At 38.4% G+C, this 23,630-nt stretch overlaps 1 protein-coding gene across 1 annotated transcript in view; it reads right to left on the reverse strand.

Annotated features, from left to right (window-relative positions):
• Positions 1 to 23,630, reverse strand: part of PTPRD (protein tyrosine phosphatase receptor type D) — a 297,200-nt gene that overhangs the window by 27,242 nt on the left and 246,328 nt on the right. The window contains exons 25-26 of the mRNA XM_046663898.1: positions 16,252 to 16,371; positions 15,578 to 15,732 (exon numbers count right to left, since the gene is read on the reverse strand). Coding sequence (XP_046519854.1) covers positions 15,578 to 15,732; positions 16,252 to 16,371 — 275 coding nt within the window. The remainder of the gene's footprint in view (positions 1 to 15,577; positions 15,733 to 16,251; positions 16,372 to 23,630) is intronic.

The raw sequence follows: 23,630 nt of genomic DNA on the forward strand, positions 1-23,630 counted from the left end.
AAATTTATAAATTACTACATTTGAGGCATTGACAGGGCATTTAATCTACTGAAGGATTAACGCAAGGATATCTATCTGACAAACTATGGAAGCTGAGATGCTGCCGTAACTGACACCAGTCAGGAGGAATCCAGCATACTGTGGGACCATTTTGCTGTGCAGATAATCCTTTCTCTGGAGGGGAGAATTTCTGGGACACACCACCTCTTTTCCCTTGCTCTCCAACCGCTGCTGTGGATGAGCTGCTTTCCCTAACTCTACTGGAAGAGGAACACAAATTCGTTGAAGTCAGAGCTATTTCCTCTGGAAAATTCTCTTCAAAGGCAATGCCTCATTTTAGCAGTTCCCCAAGAGAAACAGGAACAGCTTGACAATGTTCATTCTATCAAACGCCTCGGCAGCCTCGCTTGCGGAGTCTAGGCCAATTTTGGGACCCCAAGCTGCCTTCCTTAGTGGACTGGAACCCCCCAAAGAGGGGTAAACCAAGGGCTGGATCCAATGGAGACCATATAAGCGCAAATATACTGCATTTGAGAAGAGCAATAGCTCGTTTTATTTGTTCTCTGTCTGTTCTGGAAATGGAGGGAATGTGGAGATCAGGGATGAGCAAACTGCTCCTTAGTAAGGCACCCATTCAAGGAAAATGAACTTTTTCTTAACATCAGAGACACTATATGGTGCTTCCCTTTCTGGGGGCACTAAGTGCTTCTCTTTGCAGACTTAATCTACCTCATATAGGGAAGAAGATATTGGGAATGGAAAGCTTCTTACCCTGATAATTCTCAGAGATGCAGCAGACATTTCCATTAATACCAGACATAATGCTAATTAGAATGCAAGCCCCAGACTCAAGTCTTACAAAGCCTGACATAATGACTGTAAAGTATCCTACAGGGCCTGGTGCCCACAAAATCTGGTCAATAGCCTCCTCCCAGGCTCTCCCTCAACCAAGTAACAATGGAAACCATTTTATTTGGCATTTAAGAGGAATATACTGCCCTATATTATTATTATTATTTTCACCTACACAACACAGATCATTGTACCATTTAGAAGTGTCACATGGCTTTGTTCCGGGGACAGTTTTGGGAACAAGCTCTCCCAAGAGGGAGGTGGTTTCGATAGTCTGGAATCATTTTAAAACTTGACGCCATAAGACTTAAGACTTAGAAAAGCAGCCTAAGGAACAGATTATAGTGGCATAAGAGATACAGTCCAGGAGTACTTAACCTGGAGCTCAGAGACTGGTAGTGAGCGCTCTTTACATTAAATATGTTCATGAAAATTGAACATTCACCTGAGATAAGGCTGCCCAGGTTATTAAAATCTCAAATGTTGAATGACATTTATGTAATGAGTTTTTTAAAAAAAACTGAAAATGAACTGCCATTTAATAAACACTGAAATATTAGTAATTGAAGCTGGGTGATAAATGCTTGGGGGTTCATTATATATTCTCCCTACTTTTATGGATGTTTAAAAATGTCCAAAGTGAAAAAGTTTAGAAAAAACAGCCTCTTTTTTCTCCCTAAGCTCTAGTTCTTTCCAAGTGTGGGGTCCCTAAGGGGGAGAAATAACAAAGAAGACGTTTACAACTATTAACCTAGTTTCAATACCTAGGATTGGACCTAAATTTCCTATGTCATAGCCAAACTGTGACATGACGCAGCTTTAAAAAGAAACTGTGGACATCAGTGGTAATTCCAGAGTGCTACTTGATAAGATTGCTTATATGGAAATGTAGGCAGAGAATTCAGCACGAGGTATGATGACCACCTTAGGAATTGTCACCCCTTTGTATATTACATACGCCACAAAGATTCACTCTAAAAACTATTTCCATGCAGAATTCTCTCAGATTTTTTAAATGTGTTTATTTCCAAGCCTTTAGGAAATATAAACACAACAACAAAGACATACATATACAGCTCTTGTAACGGGACTGTATTCATAGAGCTTCTTACTGAATTCTGGAAAAGCTTTTGCTCAGCTTGTGGCTTTACTATGGTGTCCTATAAGCCAAGAAGTTTGAGTTTGACTGAACCAAGATAACAAGTAAATTTCAGGCTGTAGGACATCAGAGAAAATAGTCTGAAGCCAGGTCAATCATTTCCAGACACACCAAAGAGAGACAAAATGTTAACCATACATTATAAAGGATTTTTGTGGTTTGTAACATGATTGGTTATGGTTTTTCAAATGTAAGTAGTGAGCATGAGTCTAGACTGAGCAAGAATTTCTGCCCAATTTATTGGAATTAGAATTGTGTTAAGGCTGACAACGTGAGACTTTGTGAAGTTGTACAGAATGACTGATCACCTGTGAACCCAAGTTGGGCCTGAAATTAAAGGTAATCAGAGAAAACTTATTATTATGGCTTCCATAGAACCAAAATTCCTAATCATCATCATCATCATAGAAAATAAGCATTTAATCCATCACATTTTACCTAGTTTTCCCTTATAGAGAAGATGCCTTTGGCAAAAGACCAGATTGTTCTTCACCTTCCTAGAGAAACAGAAACTCAGTCAGGCAAGTGATTTGCACAAGATTCCATAGTTTTAAGGCAGTCCAATAGCTCTTATTCTTCTATACATGTCATTTCCATTTCTTAGCCTGAAAGTTAAATACGTAGTGAAAGTCATGGAATTTAGGGTTGTTTCTCATTATCACACACTTACCAAGAAAGATTTAAGATCCAGGAGCTACATTTATTATTTTACATTTTAAAATTCTCTACAATGTACAAACTGCTTTAGTGAGACTTAGATTTTTACATGGGTTCTAGAATGTGTTTGAAACACATATCATATTTTGAGACCATTCACAGTCCTCCTTTGTCCACATTAACATCTAACAATGGCAGCTCTCGATAAAAGTTAGAGGCTTACCATTGTGACCTACTGAGGTTGCATCTTTTGTATATTTATTCTCTATACTCGCTTATGGTATGCAACCTGAAGTCAGTCTTAAAGGATAGTGTAATCAGAAAACCAGCATCCTCAAATAATCTGTATTCAGGCAACAGACGATAGCTCAGTAAAAGTCCTGCCTCAGCAACAAGAGGGGGCTCTGCCCTCTTAGCCCTGCTCTTTAGGGACAGAGACCACAGCAGTGAGTTGAGAAATTACACATAGACAAAGACAATCCAACTGGCATCTCTTACATACAAATCTGGGGGAGAGTTAAGGATGCAAAAGGGAAAACTAAACCAGGAAATTAAAAAAAAAAAACAAGTGACAATGGCAAAAAATCAGGTGGTAATCCTGGCAGAAATTAAATGGGCTTTTTGCTTTCTTACTTCTTCACAGATTGACAAAAGAATCTGTATTTTGGGTTATGCTTGGGTTTGCTATTCCCGTCCAGTGCTGTGAAGGAAATGCATATTGTCCCTAACCAGGCTGATGAGAACAGAGCAGTGAGAAATATAGAGGAGAGGAAGGGCACTCTGCAGGCTCATCAGTGTCATATTCAGGCTGAGACAAAGGTTGGATAGGATAACATGGGGGGGCCAATGACCTAATAGGGTCTTAACACTTTGTTTCCGCCCCCCCAAGTATGTTCTATGTCCAAAAAGAGCCGTTGTGTTTGCCTAATTTATCATCATGTAGCTTGCCTTCAGCAGACTGTTTACATATGCAGGCTTTCATTTCAAAAAGGATTCTTTTCTGATTTTGGTGTCACTTCACACATTTCTGCAACAGGAAATTCTCTCTGCAGCTGTACTTACTTTAGAAACGCAAATGCACCTTATTAATGCTACTTATCAAGGCATAGGGTTTAAAAATACTTACTAAACATTTGTTTATTTATATGAAAGATTTCAGTGTTTTGTACAGCTAGATTTAGGGCATATAACCAACAGTGTGAGTGTGTGAAAAAAAATATAAGTGATTCCAGCAGATGGCATGGTCAGAAGCAAAGGGTTTGCAAGTGCAAGAAACAGCACAAATCCAAATGCAGAAGTCTGAATTGCTATAATTGGAACACATCTACAGTAGAATGAAGAAGGTCATTTACATTATGTTAAGAAATACAGGGGCAGATTCTTATCTTATGTCAGTGTGTTACACGAATGAGGATTTGACACACAGGTTACTTTTGGACAATATACCACACACAGTTTTCATTTTGGTTCCAGCAGAAAAACAATAGTGACAAATTTCTTTCTCTCTTTGCTTCCTACTTTACTCAATAGAAGAGGTAACAATAGCATCTGCTGTACTTGGCTGGAGTCTGGGATGAGGAAATTGTGGATAAGAGCCTTCCAGGCATATGGCCACTAAAAAGCTCATGCTACAGTCATGGCACAGCCAGGCTGGAGGGGCAGATACACAAGGCAGCCACTGAAAACCTGAGCAGCACTGCCAAGACAGCATGTGAAGTCATTTTTAGTGGCCTGAAGTGGTGTCCACCATTATGGTATGACTGCAAAGCAAGATGAGTTTATCTCTGACATTCCTCCTCCTCCTCTGGCATCCCTCTACCATTTTCCTCCTCTGGCATCCCTGTACCATTTTCTGCTGCCCAGCCTTACTGACCACCTAGGTGCCCAGCACATTCAGGCTGTTCTCCAGCTACTACCAGTCTTCTTTCAATCAGTCATGGTCTTGAAGATCTATGACACTTAACTCGTGCTAATGCATCAAAATTGCCTACTCCATCTTAGTTCCAAACAGAACACCTCCGGCCATTATACAAGTACTTTCTGATAATTTCCCAATTCAGTTAGAAAATATTACGGCACTCCATAATCAAGGTAATTTGATCAAAGGTGAAAGGTCCATTATGCAGTGGGAAACATATTAGACCAGCTGTTCAAAGACATGAGTCCAGCAAGAGTCTATGGGAAAGCCGTCAACCTCCTTGGGCCTAACATTATTTTCTTATCTCTGAAATCAAAGAAATGGAGTAGGAAGGGGAGAGGGGGAAGAAGAGGGAAGGGGAGAGGTGGAAGAGAAGAGGGAGAGAGGTGAGGGAAGAGGGAGCAGAGAAAGAGGGAGACAGAGGGGACAGGAGAAAGAGAGAGAAGGGGGAGGTTGTCTGAAAGGCTTGAAATGTCCCTTCCAGATCTATGATTTACTGTGAATGAATCATACTCCTGGAGTTTTTTAATTTAAAAAGAAGCCTATTCACTCTAATAAATCCTAAATTACAGGAAGCTATAAAGGAAATATTTTTGAGACAAGATGAAGTGGGAGTAAAGAGTACAAGTTTCTCCCACCACACAAGCTGATATGTCAGCAAAAATAATAAGGTAGCAGTTATGAAACAAATTATATTGACTTTTCCTCCAATTTTTTTAACCTACTTCATATACTAACAAGAACCCCTCTGTATTTTGGGGTGGGCTTGGGGGTTTTTGCTCCTCCCATCCGGCCTCAGGAGGGAAATTCACAGTAGACTTAGCCAAGCTGGTAAGAGTGGAGAGAAGAGCTCTGTCCATCCAGTAAACAAGGCTCAGCAATGCAGAACTCAGTGATGGAATAAATGAGGCCACACACTACTTGTTGCTTCTCCCATCAAGAGGTGGAGTTTCTCCCATCAAGAGGTGGAGTCTGTTTCACCACTCCTTGAATCTGGGCTGACCCCTGCCTTGCTTTGAACAAAAGAATGTGGTGGAAGTGATGATATATGGCTTCCAAGCCTTGACCTCAAAAGGCTGGGTAAGCTTCTCCTTTGATCCCCAGAAACCTGAGACCACCAGAACAGGACGAAAGATGGTGGGAAGAGAGAGGTTCAGCTTTCCAGCCCTTCCAGCTAACTGCAAAGGAGAGCTCAGATGGGACCAGCAGAAGACCCCTGCTGGGCCCAAGTCAACCCACAGAATAGTCAGAAATAACAGATTGTGGTAGTTTTAAGCCACTAAATTTGGGCTGGTACTGGTAAGCAGTGATGGTTAAGTGACAGATACATCCTTCATTTCAGAAAGGTTGCCAACTCCTAAGGCACAAAGATGTACTAAAATAGAAATATGGTTGTAATTATTTTTAAAAAGATTCAGTGCTCAAAACTAACCCAAACTGAAACAAATGAACAAAAAGAGAGAGAAAAAGTGTACTTTCTCATAATAATAATTCTCATAATCCTCTCCTTTCAAATCTTAAAAGGAATTTGATCAAGTAGCTAGCCTTTATCATAAGAATGGATGAGCCAGTTAATCCTGTCTCATCTTGTCTAGTTCATCTATTTATCTGCTTAGATATATCGTAAACCATAGACTCTGTGGACCAAGCATGACTGGACCAATGAAAGTCTTAACTATAATCCTTTCTTGATAGACTGAAAGGTAGAGAAGGACTTTTGGGGTGATGTGGGGAAGGTATGGAGGCAGGAGTGATGGGAAGAGAGAGAAAAAGAGACTGCTCAGTCCCTTGGAAGAAGGTGTAAGAAAAAATAAATGAAAAGTGTTTATTTCACAAAAAACTTTAGACAAATCTGTGATTTAAAAATCAAAAGATGAAAGAGCAAGGGATTTCAGGACCTGTGAGCTTGGGCAGGGAGTCTGACATTATGACTCACTTTTCTTCCATGCAGCTAATCTTTTATCTTTGGCCTCCACTAGACAATGAAAAAGGAGACAGCCACTAAGTCATATGCCACTTAAGGGCATTCCTAGGGCTTATTGTTTTGAACTGCCAGAATGCTGGACATTCATACCAACCGTGACTATGAAGCAATGTGACCAATACCCTAGCAAAAACCCCAGCATTTATCAACCCCAAAGAGGGTGGCCCTTAAAAGCAGCTACCTTGGGAGGCTGAAGATTTATTGCAGCAATGCTGGCATGGTGCAAAAGTATTTTTGGAACTCCTTTTTTGGCAGTAAAGAGCCTGTCGCCTGTTATTTTGAATTCCCTCATGGTGGTACATTTTTGTCTTTGAAGGTGGATTTATCTTTTAAATGCCAAGAGACATAGTGAGCCAAGTCTTTGGTTGGACAGTTGGTGATCAAGGTAGGGAATATTGTTGGGTGATTTTTCAAGTAATGGGCCTAGTTCTCTGTATGCTTTAAAAAGTGATTCTTAATGTAAGTCTCAAAGACAAGTTTTCCCAATGTTCAAAAAAGGCTGCCATTCAAAGAAGTTTTTTAAAGCTTTAAAGCTTTGAGGTGGGCTATCCTTTGGATGCATACATTCTGCCACAATCAGAAATCAGTTCCATTCCCATATAGCAGTAGTTCTCAGCTAGGGGTGATTTTACCCACATGGGGACATTTGGCAATGTCTGAAGACATTTTTGATTGTCATAACTGTTGGGAGGGTGCTTCTGGTATCTGGTAGGCAGAGGCCAGGGATGGTGCTAAACATCCTACAATACACAGGACAGTCCCCTACAACAAAAATTACATGACCCAAATGTCAATAGTGCTGAGGTTGAGAAACCTTGTCTTATAGTAACAATCCTTTCCAATGAGTAAAGAATTTTTTTTTTCAGTGCAACGAAATAATTACTGCAGTACTTAATGCATTTTTTAAAGTGTTAAATAGTCTAGTTGCCACTCACCTCCTAGGTCAATATATACACACACCCAAACATTTTCTATTCTTCTAAATCATAAATTACATGAAAGTCAAGCTCACATTTCAAAAAATGTGACAATATTCTTTGTTGTTTTATAGCAACAGAGCCAATTTAAATAGCCACCCATTTTATGTGGGGTAAAACACAATGATAAGAAAAACATCAATTACTAGAAACATTTATTGACTTCTATGTGGCAGATACCTGGCTAATTGTCACTTTACACATATCATCTTATTTAATCTTTATAAACAATACTATGAAAGAAATACTACTTTTCTTTCTACTTTACTGACCAGGAAATCGAGGCTAAGAAAGGGGAAATAACTTGCCCAAGGTCACAGATGTAGTCAATGGTACAGCTGGATTTGAACTCTAATAAGCTGATTCCCAGTGCACAGTCTTCACCACCATGTAGCGCCGCCCCCACAAGGGCTTTTAGATCTGTTACAAGCTTTTAGATCTGTTGTGGGCTGGGGACAGCTCTGCTCTCATTTGTATAACATAAATTGAGCAAAACAGAAAATGGCAGTATGGTATTGACAAAAAGGAGAGAATCTTGAATCACGAAACATGGGTTCTCACACAGACACTATTTACTCATTGAGTATGTGGCCTTCAGCAAGTCACTCAACTTCTGAATCTCAAACTCATCTGTAGAGCAAGGATGGTAATAATGCACACCTACCATTCTTGTTGTAAATCAAATAAACGATGGGTAAATGCTCTGGAAATGGTCACATTCCTATACGGAAGTGATCTGGTTGCTATTCTTGGGCAAGGAATGGGATAACAAGGTGATAGTCTCACAGCTGCCCTTGAAGGGATTTTCATGATATAGCCCTGATATACAACTTTGAAGTTAGATAGTTTCTTATAATAATGGCCTCACCTCTCTTCTATTGCCTTTCTATCTATAATGCTTCTTTTCAAACAAATTTTCCATTTCATCAGGCAGCCAGAGTGCTCCTTCCAGCACCCCAAACATCGTCTTCAGTTTGAGTTTTACATTTTACACCTACGGGGGCCGCTGTGCAATTCCTTTTAATGTTTTCTTTGGTTCAATACTTTTAAACTATTTCAGTGAAAGTAAGGTATCTTTCCCCTATAGCATTTTGCCATCAAAATATTGAAGACCTGGCTTCCTGTTTTGTATCATCATGTTGTCTCATAAATTAAGAATTTGCTTTTTATGCAGAATTACTGGTATATAAGAACAGAACCTGGCATAGCAGTTTCCACATGGTATAATTATTCCTTCTCACCTTAAAATGTTTCCATAAATAAAGTCATAATTTGTATATTCCACTTATTTTCTTATCCAGAGATGCTGGTATTTTTAACAATCTAGTCTTTCATCTACAGAAGGCTAGCTTCTCTTATTACTTAATTTATACAGAAAAATGAAACCCAGGTTTAAGGAAAATATGGATCTACGGTTCACACTTGTCAACATCTAAAAACTATCACATACTTTGGCAAGACTTGTAGTCTTTGATCCAAAGAAATATTTGAATGGAACACTGGGAAGAATAAAGGATGGAATTTAGAATGAATGGTTAAAAATGCATTAAATAATTTTCCACAGCACTCTTAGCTCCTTTGGATCATAGAGTCTTTCATTTTTATGCTCATATGCATTGCTTTCCAAAATCTTTTGACCTTCAAAAGGTTTTTGCGTCAGTATTGGGTTGGTATTAGGAGTAAATGGTTACGCAATGAATATGATCTAAGTAGTTTCTTGGTTGTGCTTTCACATACAAAGTCAGAAAGTATTATGAAGATTGGATCTAGAAATCTTTCCGACCTCAAATTGCCATTTGATTTTTATTAGGCCACCCTTAGTGGCCCATTGATACTTTCAAGACATTATTGATCTACATCTGGCTTGCAGGCCCTGTTCCTTCCAGTTTTGAAGACTGGTTTGATTCTGTGATGTTAAAGATTTAAACTATGCTCAGGAAGTCTATTTTACTCTCCTTGGGATTATTTCATTTAGAAGACAGATTCAGAGGGGTCTTGATCTCTCTCTCTTTCATATTTATTCATAAATGGATAAATTTCTCCTATGAAGAAAACTTATTCCCTTAGTACTAAAAGGGATTCATGTGACTCAGAGTTAGTATCATGTCTCAAGGTTTTATAACTGACTCAATGAAATTACAGTTTCATCTCTATTTATTCCCTCTTAACAAGAAGCAAATACTCAGAGCAAATCAATTGTCAGATCCCTTTGGTACTAGCAGAATATAAATCACAAATTCTTCTATCAAACAACATAAAGAATAGGCCTTAAAAGGGAGAAGAGGGAACAAAACTTCTTTATTTTTGAAGAGGAGGATTGAAATAATACGAGAAAATGTAATGTATGAAGTCCATAAAAACCTAAGCTTAACGAATAGCTTGAAAGGTCTCCTCCTTTCAAAATCTTCCTCTTTCAAAATCAAATTTTATAAATAAGGAGAAAAAATATAGTGTGTCTCTTTTCATGTACTGCATTGATATCTGTGAAGAGATAATGGCAAATACTCATCTGACAACCATTTAGTTGACAAATATGTAGTAAGGAGGTAACTGTAAGGAACTAAGGTAGACTCTATAACAAGAGGAGTCAGAACTGGATATAATGATGCGTAAACAGGTCATGGACTATGAAATAAGGCCTAAATTTATGAGCTGTGTGACCTCGAGCAAATCACCTAAGACATTCCTAGGCTTAATGCTCTTCACAAGTACAATATATTATTTTGTGGATCAAATGAGTGAACCCTTAAGTGCTTAGTAATACCTGGAAGACAGTAACGGCTCAGTAATTGGAAGCTATTGTGATTATGCTAAAATGATTAAGAGATAGAAGAGACTCACATGCTAGCAATTACCTTCGATACAGAAAGAGTGAAATAAAGGCTAGAATATGGCAATGTGATGTGGCATCAAAAGGGAAGCAGTGGCTCATTCTGACCAAGTTCAGGGATGTCCTCCAAGTGGGTGGCCAAAGGACAAGCTGAGGACCACCAAGTGATCTAAAGACTGGAGAATTCGCTTGGTCTATAGGGCTAGGCAACCTGGGGCACATAATGGCTTTACCATTGCTAGAGGCAGGAGGACAGGCAATTAAGCTAACCTTTCTTGACCTGTTTTTTTTTCTTGTGTAAAATAGGAGAATAAGGTTCCTCCCTCTGAGGATGATTGGGAGGAAAGGCAATAACACTCTCAAAACACTGAGAAGAGGGTCTCTCTCATTGAGAGGAAAGATTATTTGATATTGATTAAACGTTCAATATTATTAAATATTATGGCTAGAAAACATGAATTATGTCTATATTTCATCACGGAATGAACATAGAGTAGTAGAAAAACAAATTCAGAAATAGGTATAAGAAAGATAAAGGCAACCTAAAATAATTACACTTTCCTAAAAAATACCCCAATATAAAGAGATTAAAATATAGTCTCATGTTAAAAAAAAAAAAAACAGTCCAGCCTTGAAATTATCTTCATGTGTCTGTAAAAATTCCTAAAATGCCATATGGAATTCAATAACTTCAGTAAGCAATTAATGAGCACCCATTATGATTTAAGAGCTGAGACGTCAATGTGCATAATCCACAGTCCATGCCCTCAAAGATTTCAAGGCATATGTGATCTGCATACACGCAAATAAATATGCTAAGTATGAACCTATTTTGTAAGAGCTCAGAGAATAGAATGATTAATTCTTCCTGTGGGAAGAGGAATGAGTTTAAAAGTCTTCTCCAGGATTTCAAATCAAATGTCTACAATATGAAGCAATTCCTATAAATGGATGAGTTGGGCTGTATGTAAAAAACAATAGGGAGTGGGGACAGTTTGGAAAACTGGATAGTGCATTCCAGTTTAAAGGCATTCAAGCTCAAATTAAAAAAAAAAAATTACCATGTATATCAACAAAGCCATATGAGGCCAGTCTGCAACCTTTGCAATGTACACAGGAAGTACTTTTGAGTTAGATTACAAAACAAGGTTGAACATGATCAGGTAGAGAAGGGAATAGGTGAAATTCTACAGTGGATAAATATTGTTTGCTGAGAGACAAAGATGAAAATACTTGGAATGTGCCACTAGTGGTAGGTGGCCAAAAGAGGACAATGAGACATAAAGGGCGAGATCAGCCTAGATTATAAAGGGCCATGAACACAAGGCTAAGAAGTTCAAATTTTATCTTGAAGGCATCCAAGAACCACAGCATTAATTTCTATGTATTCTTACCGGCATCACTTTAAGAGTTCAATGGTTTCTCAGGTTTATGAGATTTATTGTTATAAATGACTCTGACTCACAGCATTAAAATGTTCTGTGTCACTGTGGGAAATCTGATAGAATTACCATGATGGAAAATATCTAAATTTTAAGAAATCTATCCAAACATTTGAATATTTATAAACATCTGATTATTCATAGGATGGATGGCTCAGGTTATATAGATGCTATCCAAGTTCATCTTGAATTCTGCTCCCTAGAGTTGTAAATATACACATAGCTTTTAAAACTCACTCAAAAATTAATATACTAATTTAACCTTATTACATACTTCCATATATTATGCACTGTCCTAACTTATTTATGTGTATCATTTCATTTAATCTTCATAAAAGTCTCATTGCTATGAATAGTGTTAATCTATTTTATAGGTGAAGAAACAGAGGCTAACAGATAAGTAACAACTTACCAAAAGTGAACAAGCCGGGGTTTTACGCAATAAGTGAACAAGCCAGTGATTTACCCAGGCCATCTCTCTTTCCAGAGCGTGCACTCTTGATGTTGAGATTATATGCTCTGTCTGAACTGACTGATAGCTAGAGTTGGCCTTTCCTTCTACATCTGTTGAGCCAGACATTCCCTCTTTTAGGAATGTGGTAGACCTTATCCCCAACCTTCCAGGGTCTTGTCAATGCTTATTGCACTAGGCTATCCTCATAATTTTATTATCGATCGTTAAAATTTCTTATGAATGGTTCTTTTTAGTCCTAACACACTTACTACCAGACAGAACTACTGGAGGACCATGAATTTTCTTTTTTTGCACCCTTCCCCTTTTTATTGTCCACTCCCAGACTTCTTTTAAACCTCCTCCATTCTCACAGCATCTGTTTGGCAGAAGGCTTGGATTTACTTTATTACCACTTCTTCAGTACAGCAAAAAAAATTCAAGTCCATCATAACAGAAATCATGACATGAAATACAGTATTTATATTCCAGAGTATTTTGTGTAATTATTCACAACATCATGATGGTAACTGTGATCGATATCCCTTTGCGACTTGGTGGTTGTGGCTTTCTGCATAGCTTTTTCTTGCTTACAGTGGATTTCTAAACTAGGATTTCTGGGATACCACACAAGCAGTTGTTATCTGGAATGACTTCACTCTGCCGCTCCATCAGAAAAATTATGCCCTCGAGTTTTAACAGACCCTGTATTCAAGTCCAGGATTCATGATGGTTTGCAGGCTAACAATGCGGACATGGCCTCTCCTAAATAAAGAGGCCAAAATTTCTTACCAGACACATGAGGTTACCTATGGGTAAACACAGACCAGTTCGCAGAGTCCAGTTTATGCTGCATCTTTCCCCCATTGTTTCGAAGTTGCTAACAAATTTCTTCCACCAATATACCTACTCTTCTGTTGTTTGTTTCAATACACAGCTTCTCCAGAGCCTCAGGCACAGCACTTCCAAATGTCAGCAGCTATTAGCTCTGCACATTCATCTTTGTTTCCTTGTTTCTCCTGAGTTGTCTGTATCTCTTGGAGGTGAGTCCAGGTTGCTTAACATAATATAGGCATGGACGAGTCGGGTAGAGGGTAGCAGGTGTGTGTATTTTCTCAAAATAAGGCATTATAGTTATCTTATCTCTCTCACTTTCCTGCAAATTTTTTGGATCTGCCCAAGTATCTAGCATAAAGCCTTATATCTTGCTTACGATCACCAGAGCGTAAACTGCAGTTTTGAATTATCTATCTATCTATCTATCTATCTAAATTTTCCAGATCCTCCATTTTAATTTGCGGAAATGGGAAGCACATTTTGAGAGAAGGAACACACTATATTTCAAAACACGATGCAAATAACATAATGCTTTTCTCCAGTGAAAAATTCCAAGTTAGGTTTCCCTAATTTTTGTTGATATTATTTTATATATATAAATACGTGTGTATCTGAGTATGTCTGTGTGTGTGTCTGTGTGAACTGAATTTTTGCTATTAGGCATATGAGAGCAAGATTCTTTCAGCGAGCTCAGACTTATGTTTCCCTGTACTGTGGCCAAACTCCATCTGAAGGTGTTTCATGTGTAATCTTCACAATCCAGTCGAGCTCACGACAAAGCACGGCCACCATGTAAGCAGGCACGATGGTCTGGGGCCTGCAAAGTCTGTATAACAGAGTATACAGACCGGTCAAACTAGCACCCGCTGAAACCAACAGGCAGGAGAACAAGAAATCTGCTTTCATGACGCAAAAGCGTTTGCTCAAACTAATAATAATTTCTGGTGTTTCAAAGTCTTGCAAAAGACTGCAACATAGTAGCACGTCCTTAAAGGTCCCTGTCCTGGTTACAGAGGAGAAAGAACTAGGTTACAAGGCATGAGGTGGACTCTACGTCCACCTTGTTAGCATTAGTACTTGAGCCAAACCCTGTAGCCTCTCGTGTTCTCTTCTCTTGACCCTACATACTGTTAACATCAAACAAAACAGCACGGAGGAATGCTTGGGAATGCGTAAATATTCCATAAATATAAGGTAATGTCATTACTTCTATTTTTGTTGGGAAAAAAAATTGCTGGAAAGAGAAATAAAATAAAACAACATCTTGTTCAGAATTGGCCAGGCCATTGTTTAACAAATACCACTGTAGCATGAGTTGGTCAAGTGAATTTTATTGCTTTCATTCTGACCTATCCATTGTCTCTATCTTTTTGTAAAAACAGACCCCATTTCTAGGATCTGCATATTATGCTATCAGATACTATGGGATGTGAAAGAGAGTTATGCTATTAGGTCATGATAGAAGTGGTTTATCATAGATGCTTTCTTTCCTTTTTATAAACTTCCACACTGTAATTTTACTTGTCTATGCAAGAAGCCATATTCTCTCACATTAGAGTTACTCAGCTTATAGAGAACTATGATGAATTACATGAACTATACATTTATATAGTAATAAATAGAATCTGACTAGATACCTATTAACCTGTTAGTAGTAATACCTGAGAGGAACCCAGGAAACTGGAAGAAATCAGTTTAATATTAAAAATGTATGAATGCTTATATATAGTAGAATCTGAGCGGTGATATAGAGAATGTTAGTCAGTATTGAGTAATGAATAATAAATTACACAAGATTTCAAGGGAAATATAGGCTCATTATCTCCAGGCGCATAAAATAAATTCTTCTAAACTATAGTCTTTATATATATTAAATAAATTTTTAAAACTCAAATTAGTGTATTTTCTATATATGACGATAATACTAATATGCAGAAGGCATCTTTAAGCAATAAGATATTCTCTCTGAAAGCTTGTACGTTTATAATATTATTTTGTTCAGAAATATTTTTTGTATAAATATTAAAAAGATTATCTCAGTCCAGCCCACAAGAATTTGTCAAACAATTCATATATATACATGAATATGTCAAACAATTGAACATGTCAAACAATTCATAAAAATACATATATATGAATTGATTCTCAATTCTTTTCTTTCATATACTTGTGGCCATTGGGTACAGTTGATTTTGTGTCTATCTATTTTTGCTGCAAAGAAAAAACAGCATGAACCATAGTTGTCTATTGCCTCCGGGGGGAATATGCACCTATATCAAATCCTTCCTATTAATGTTAGTATAGGCCTCATTTGATCAAAAAAGACCCCCTGCATTATTTATGAAGGCATTTGCCACCCAAGAGTATCAAGAAATGGGAAAGAGCACATCTTATGAGGAACCCTTTCTGTTTCTGTTTCCCCACAAACCTTCTCACCACAAGGAAAACAAATGCTCTCCGGGATTCCTACCTGCAGTGCACAACCATAGGACCTGCATCAGGAGGGTTACAGGTTTTGACTCTCCGTAAGAAAGCCAGAAAAGGTGTAGGGTGCTCTGGAACACCATGATCAGGCCAGGCGGTGAACTGGAATTGTCTCACTTCTCTCTTCTCGCTGGAACCATTCTGTGAAGTAGGAAAACTGGCTGAAGTTCTGTTTTCCTAGCCTCATGTTGTGACGATAAATAATAACATGGAAGAGGTAACAGGAAAATGGGCTATCTTCATTCTTTCCCCCTACCCTATATCCTTTGGGAAGACACACTCCTTGGAGATATAAACATCAAGCTATTTGTAAATGATAAATATTTGCTCAGGAAGATAAAATTCTTAGGGGAGAAACATTATATTTTTCAGGTTTAGCTATCAGAACCGCTCCTGTTATATTTTACAGGGAGAACTAGTTCTTTTTCATCTATTCTTCATTTGCCGAAACTTTCGTTCAGACCAAGAGTTCCATATTTACTGATAAATCGCCAGACAAGGAGAAAAATTGCTGAGCGATAATGGAAGAATTATTTCATTCTTCACTGTTGCCAGTGGAATCAAGATTTAAGCAAAGCCTTGAGAGATTTGATTTCTCAAAAGAAGCTTTCTTTAAATAATGGAAAGAGGAAAGCGAGGAAAAAAAAATAAAAAGCAAACCTTGTAAAGTGCAAATGTTCGAACACAATATGTGGCCAGCTCCACGGTATCGAGCAGCGTCACTTGGACCAGCCCATGGGTTTCTGTGCCTCTACTGGGCCAGTACTGGTCACACTTCACCTAGAAGAAACAAATGATGTATTCAGGGCAGATGCTCATCAATTTCTCTATTAGCTTTACTTTGAGTTGCTGTTGAAGGAAAACAGCTTTTCTGCATTTCATTTTATGTTGATCTTTTTCTGGCATGCATTCTTGTTATCCCAATATATGTAAATTACCGCTCTGATGCCAATATAAACCACATTTTTCAAACTGGTAGGAATACTAAGCAGTAACAGATTCGATTTTCCTGGAGAAAAATAAATTGCAGATTGTTGCTGAGTAAAATAGGGAGAGAGGTATTTGAAACTTCAGAGTACTTGAAAAGAAAATACAAATTTGTTCTGGGATATAGACGTTGTGAATCATATCAGGAAGATTATACTTAGGCATTTAAACGACATGGTGAGATAGTTGGTCTTCATCCATCAAGGTTTAAAAGGCACAAGCTATTTCATCTTGAGCTATCGCAATTTCCAAATATGCTTGTTTAAAGAAAAGTAGAAATAATTTGTAAATCGATCAAAGTATAATAAACAACATAGCAGTTTTTAAAATACAAGATAAATGGTATTTGTATCCAAAATGAATTAAATCTGTAATGTCTAGGGAAAAAAGAGCTGTCTGTTCTTTCAAAACAGTCTAAAAGGGTCATACACTAGCAATGCAAAGTTTAAATAATTTAAAATTCATTCATTTCAGATGAATAATCCACAATTTCTTTGTGGAGTTGAACAAAAGCACATAAAAAGTATTCAACCCAATTAGTTTAACATGAAACAAAGAATAATTGCAAGTCTGCAGTAAGCCTCAAATTTACTGAATGTGTCTTTCGAGCATTAAAAAGCATAATGAAAAATGACAAACACGGCACTGTATTTTCTAGTAAGGCCATAGATCAGAATATATTTATCCTTTCTATTTCAGATTAGAAGAAAAAATAGGAGTAATTCTTAACTGAAACCAACTTAAATGCATTTCTCTAGGTAAAGAAATCTAATACTATTTTATATTAAGAAGCACGCCTTCAACTTGAAAAAAGAAAGATTCGAAAGTTACAATCTTTGGATTTAAACAAAAGCAATGAGGCATTATTATCATAGACACTAGAATTTTTTGGTCCAGTGAATAGAATTACTAGATAATAGTTTGCTTTTACGTTGAATATAAATATTAGTAGCCTTCTGTAAATAATACTGTAATTTTCTGTTCACAGCTATAGCATCCGCTTCTCAAAGGACCCAGCCTCCTTCTATGTGGACACTGGACCTTCTAAAAGGGAGAGGTTTTATCCTCTATACAATTTCCTAGGCAAGAAAAAGGAAAAAAGCACTTTAATGTATAGTCATACAGTAAGGCAGAGATTGAATTCACAAGGTTGGATTCCTACGCCTTTGTTTCATCTGTGAGACCACACTAACATCACCTATTTTATGAAAACTCAAACAAAAAAGAAAGTGGTTCCCAGTAAAATGGAAAATTTGTATATTAATAAGATTGAAACATACTCGCACGTTTCCTAGATGCACAAAATATTCCTCTATGTTTCAGATTTCTATAAGATGTTCCAACACAAAGAAAAATAACCCAGGGAAAGAAAATTCTTTAAGGACAATATTGATGTAGCATGACCAGGGTTGAGTCCCGCTGTATGTTCTCTGACCACACATTAAAACCCAAGTTGTGTCTAGACAGACTTAGCAAAGGATACCACTTGAATAGAGCCAACACTGCTTAAGCAGTCATGATTCAGACGGAAAAAAAAAATGACAAAAAGGACACCAAAGGTTTTATTTTAAACCATGAAATAGATGTCAAGTTGATGTCTCGCTGCAAAGGACAAAAGTAACTTTGGAGGCATCTCAACTGCAACATGGACAGGATGCCAGAAATGTGCCGAGTTAAAGAATCAAGAGAGAAACTCAAACTCACTATTTACACTTTCAGCTGGATGGCAGCCCTTTCAAATCAAAACCAACAGATCAAATCTCACGAGGACAAATATCACTATGACGGGCACAAAAACAGCAAGTTAATGCAACAAAATGATCTGTAAGGTCTGAACCAAATTCAATGCAACTGTATTTCAAAGCTGGAAATTGATTATCCTTAGACCTTTTGGTGAGGTAAGGCAAAGGAAATGAAGGAAAGAATCATTTATATGACCTCTGGAAGAATCACTCCATTATTTAGTGGCTTTCCATCTACAAATCCACTCCATCCCTAAGACATAGGAAAAACTAAGCTTACACTAATTATTCTCATACTTCTAGTAATAAGTTTGAAATTGCAACTATTATTGGCTTAGGCTCTGACTCCTTTAGAAAAAAATACCACAAAACATTAGTATAAGGAGTAAATGTTGTGAACCTTTTTAGATAAAAGAAGAAAAAAGTAGCTTTTATATTCACTTTAAGTAAAGTATTTTAATCTTACTCTTTACCAAAAAAAAAAAAGCACTAAAATGTATCACTCAACTGCAAAAATTGGGAGCAATTTTTTTAAGCAAACATATTTAAACACTGATGTTTTCTCTCAGGAAATATTTCACAAAGGGAGTTTATGAAAGAATAAATATTCTAATGGATGTGCACGTGCACACATATGGTCTCAGCAGCGGGATCAGAAGCGCTCCCTGAGCTTACTGAAACAGCCAATGCTACATTCCTCCCCTCATTAGTAAGCACCTCAGCACCTCTTTTCTCGACCTCATTCTCTGAGTAGCCTGCACAGGTTTCATCTGATTTCTGAGGGCTGAATGTGAGGGCTTAGACTCACCAACAAAATTCTTTTAAGTCTTTCATTTTTAGCCATACACTAAAAAAATAATTTCTGATTTCAACATTAAACAGCAATTGGGAAGTCCAGTGAGAACAAAAAAAAGGACACTGGAGAACAAAAGAAGTGATTTTTTTCTTCCCAATTAGCTAATGCAAATGAACTAGCTCCATTTCTTTCTTGAAATGTTTTCTTTGACAACAGCTCTCCCCTCCCCGCACCATTTTTTTTCCTGAAGGAAAAATCCTCAGAAGGTATTTCTAGAGTTACTCCTTGTTAGGCTTCATGCATAGAGCTGAGTGTGAGAGACAGGAGATGTGTAGGAGGTTCCCCTTTGAGTTTATGAGAACTAGAAGGCGGGGGCTCCTGAATACGAATACTGATGTTTGTCTTTTCCTATTGGATTCTAAAGTGACTACAAGTGACCCTCAGGACTGATTCATGGATGATCAGGCAGTGTCGCTGGATGACCAGTAAGCTGCTTCTCTATTTCCAGGACCAAAGCCCACTGGCCTCATCTGCAATATGGGAGCAATATCTCCAGCATGACAAAGCTGTAAGGCCCCAAAATCATGCCCCTGAAACGCTAAATCCAATAGGCATTCAACAGGCAATAGCTATTATTAATTATCAGTTAGATTATGTTCTCGATTTTTTGTGGTTGTTATGAGCTACCTAAATCATTCTAAATGGGAGAAAAGGAACACGTTATCAATCCCAGCAAATATGTATTTAAGACATTCTAGGTGGAAGGCAAGGTGTTAGCAGTGTGGGGACACCAAAGTGAAATGAGACACAGTCCTGCCCCCAATCCATCGCCCTTACTGACTAGATACGGAGGTGTGTTTACCTCTCCTGGTTCTCCAAATAGACAGTTGTGAGATTACAAACAACTCCCTTAATCTACCTGGGCCCCAGTTTTCTGTGAGAAGAGAATGGGTTAGACTCTGAGGTAGAAAAGAAGGGGAGCAGAACCTGCTACCCAGGCTGTGGTTTAGAAACATCACCCAGGAACTCTACTTGAGGCCTAAACTGAATGAGGCAGTTCAGGTTTCTGGCTGGACTTGGGGGGAGAGATTTCTTTTTATTATCAAAAGCGATCACCCTTTTGTGGTAAGCTTTCATTTCTCCATAATTATGGAAAGAACAGGTTGACCATCGCTAAATGTCTGCTATGGAATGAATTCATTTTACCTTTTTCATGGCAAACTATCAAAAGCAAGCCGATGGAATGATAAAACATTTAAATGTATTCAAAAGAAAACCTTGTTATTGGAAATATCTCATAGGCGTTGATTTAATAGGTCTGCTGACCGTACTTCAGGGAAACGCTCTCCTAGTTTCATTTTTGCTCCCACATGGCTTATCTTGGAAGTGCCTGGCACATCGTAGGCACTCAACAAGCGGAGGCCAACTTTATAATCAACCATACTGTGGTCTGGATGGGCTTATTTTTAAATTGCCTAAAACTTGCAGAAAATAAAACCTCCTCATTTCAATTTAACAAAGACTTACTGAGTATGGTAGCATGGCAAAGCATCAGAATTCCAAATACAGCAAACCAATACTTCCAAAAGGTCACAGCACCCCTGATACAACACGCGTTCGCCACACAATTCTTCGAAAAGCCTGCCTAGGGCCAGATTATTCTGCCAAAGGAGGACTTAGAATAGACAATAAATGATACATGGGAAACTATAATTGTTGCTGAAAGTAAGGAAACCACTATCCAGCAAGTTGGGCAGAGGATTCCTCTGTAGAGAGTGAGCAGTGAGTATGCTAACATTAGACGACACAAATCAAAGTTGTTATTGGGAATAAGGAAATGTTAATATGCACACATCAATAGCCATTTAATAATGGAGAACGCAATAAAAGGAAGTTTTACATAAATATTAGGCTATATTTTAGTGGACAGAAAAATTATATGCTGAATTGTTTATTTCTATTGTTGTTAGTGCTATCCAGGGGATTCCAACTCCTAGTAACTCGGTAGACAGCAGAGTGGAACCCTGCCTGGTTTTTTTGCGCCATCTTCTCCCCTTCCAGCACTGTATCTGACAACATTCCACTGCTATTCAGAGGGTTTTCATGGCCAACTTTTTCTGAAGTGGGTAGCCAGGTTCTCCTTCCTAGTCTGTCTTTGAAACACCGGTGGCATAGCTTTTACCGTCACAGCAACATGCAGCTGCCACAGCATGACAACCGAGAGAGGGGTGGTGTGGTTCCCTGACTGGGAAACGAACCCAGGTGGCATGGGTGAGAGCACTGAATCTTGACCTCTAGACCACCAGGGCTGGAAGTTTATTTCAACAGATTACAACATTTCTTTTGGCAGTTTTCAAGACCAGATTTAATACTTGATTTTCCACAGTAAGGACAGAGATCATCTCAGTGATTCTATTCTCTTTTAGTAATAGTGTCATTTTCTGCACTCAATTAATATTTAACCATATCTATTCCCAAATGGCAAAACTGTCTGGTTTATGTATCTCCACTTTTCATTGCTCTTTGCTGACTACTATTTAGTGGAGGATCAAGGACAATGGAAAACCCAAAATGAGAGTGATAGGAAAGCATCTGAGCACCAGTGCAACAAGAGCTTTTCATAAATAAAATCATAAAGTTCCAAACTATAATTCTCTAAATAAACCAAATTATATACCATAACACTGCTTATCAGTTCATTCAACCATTCAAACAGCTTCTAAACCATTTATTAGTTTAAAAAATTGATATTCCCTTTTGTTTGATATGTGCTATAGACCGAATGTTTGTGACCCCCAAAATTCCTATGTCCAAACCTAATCCCTTATGTGATGGTATTAGGTGGGGTCTTTGGGAGGTGATTAGGTCATGAGGGTGCAGCCTTCAGGACTGGGATGAGTGCCTTATAAGAGAGATCCCAGAGGGCTCACTTGCCCTTTCCACAGGAGGATACAAGAAGACAGTTGTCTGTGAACCAGAAAGCAGGTTTTCACTGGACACTGAATCTGCCAGCACCTGGATCTTAGACATCTCAGCCTCCAGAACCACGAGAAATAAATTTCTTTTGTTTATAAGCCACTCAGTCTATGGCACTGTGTTATAGCAGCCCAGACTAAGACATTGTGTCTGCCATAAGCTAACATAGGGAGCTGCAGTAAACTTTTCCGATGACTTCCCTCATTAAATTAGTAGTTATATTATCTCAAGTTTCTGGCACTTTGCTGTAACCAGAGGAAAACCATGTGAAGTGCTCCTTTGTCATGGCCAGGTGGCATTTGGATACCAGCTCTTCCCACCTGGCTTGGGGCCTTACAGTTAGAACCTCAGCCCCAATCACTCCTGGCAGCAGTTGGGTGCTCCACATGGCCCTACTGCCACCTCTGCATCTGCCTTGGTCTGCCCAGTAGCTGCCTGTGGCCCAGCAACACTCCTGTGTCCCTGTCATTGAGCAATATCAGTAGGTGACTTACAGCTTCAATAAAAAGAAAATTGCTGTATACCAGCCAGTATCAATACATTTCAATATTTTAACAACCAGTACAACTAGACTGGGACCTACCAGGTGAACCTCAGCCTTGCCTGAACTGAGAGATGAATGCACACTTCTCAAAACCTTAGAAATGAGCTATTCCAGCCTGCACATGCTATAAACATGAATGCGGAGAATCAGAGGGGCTTTGCACAAAGTCACCAGGAGCAAAGTTGCATCTCCTCCTCCAAGTGCAGCCCTTTCCTTAGGCCCTGATGCCTCTAATTCACTTTAATAGGAAGGTTTTGAGCCAGAACCTGTAAGCTGCCATTCTAAATGGGGCGCTGGGGGGGGGGGGGGTGGTGTGGTGAAGGTAAAAAATCTAGGAAGCCAACAAACAGTAAGAAACTGGTGGGATTCTTTCTCTTTTATCTGACAGTGTGTCTGCCAACAAGAGAAAACCAACAGCGTGGAACTTGCTAGATAAGGACCCAAACATCCTTTAGATTGCCAACACGAGCATCATTCTTTTTGCTGCCAGTGTCCTATTTACATTAAGTATCCACCACTTTTCAAAAACAATCCCATACATCATGCAGGCTCCAAAGGCAATGTTTGTGCTGCTGTTCCCACAGTTGCTTAAGGAAAAACCAGTTTCTGTTGTCCTAGATAGGCAGTGCTTAAGGCGGCAGTTTGAGAAATTAAATGTTCAAGGCCTTCGGCGCTTCCAGTTCTATTTGGAAAAGGACACAGACCTGGCATTTGGAAAGCATTTGCTCTCCATTAAACGTACTGAACCTTGACAAACCAGAGGGGCCAAGAATTAGTCTGCCACTGTCCAAGCCTGGGCCTTCCAAAACCGATAACGACAATGAAAATAAAAACACTGTCATTTATAATCTTCCAGGGATTCTGCCAACTTTTAACCCAAAAGGACCTCACAATCTGAAAAGAATCTCAAGATGTGTTTTGTAGGAAAACAAGAAAACGTCTGACCAGTATCTCCTTTTCTGCTGTTTCTTGCCCAGAACTGCCCTCTTAGCCA

Source organism: Equus quagga, chromosome 6 (genome assembly GCF_021613505.1).
Source record: "Equus quagga isolate Etosha38 chromosome 6, UCLA_HA_Equagga_1.0, whole genome shotgun sequence".
Classification (NCBI taxonomy): domain Eukaryota; kingdom Metazoa; phylum Chordata; class Mammalia; order Perissodactyla; family Equidae; genus Equus; species Equus quagga.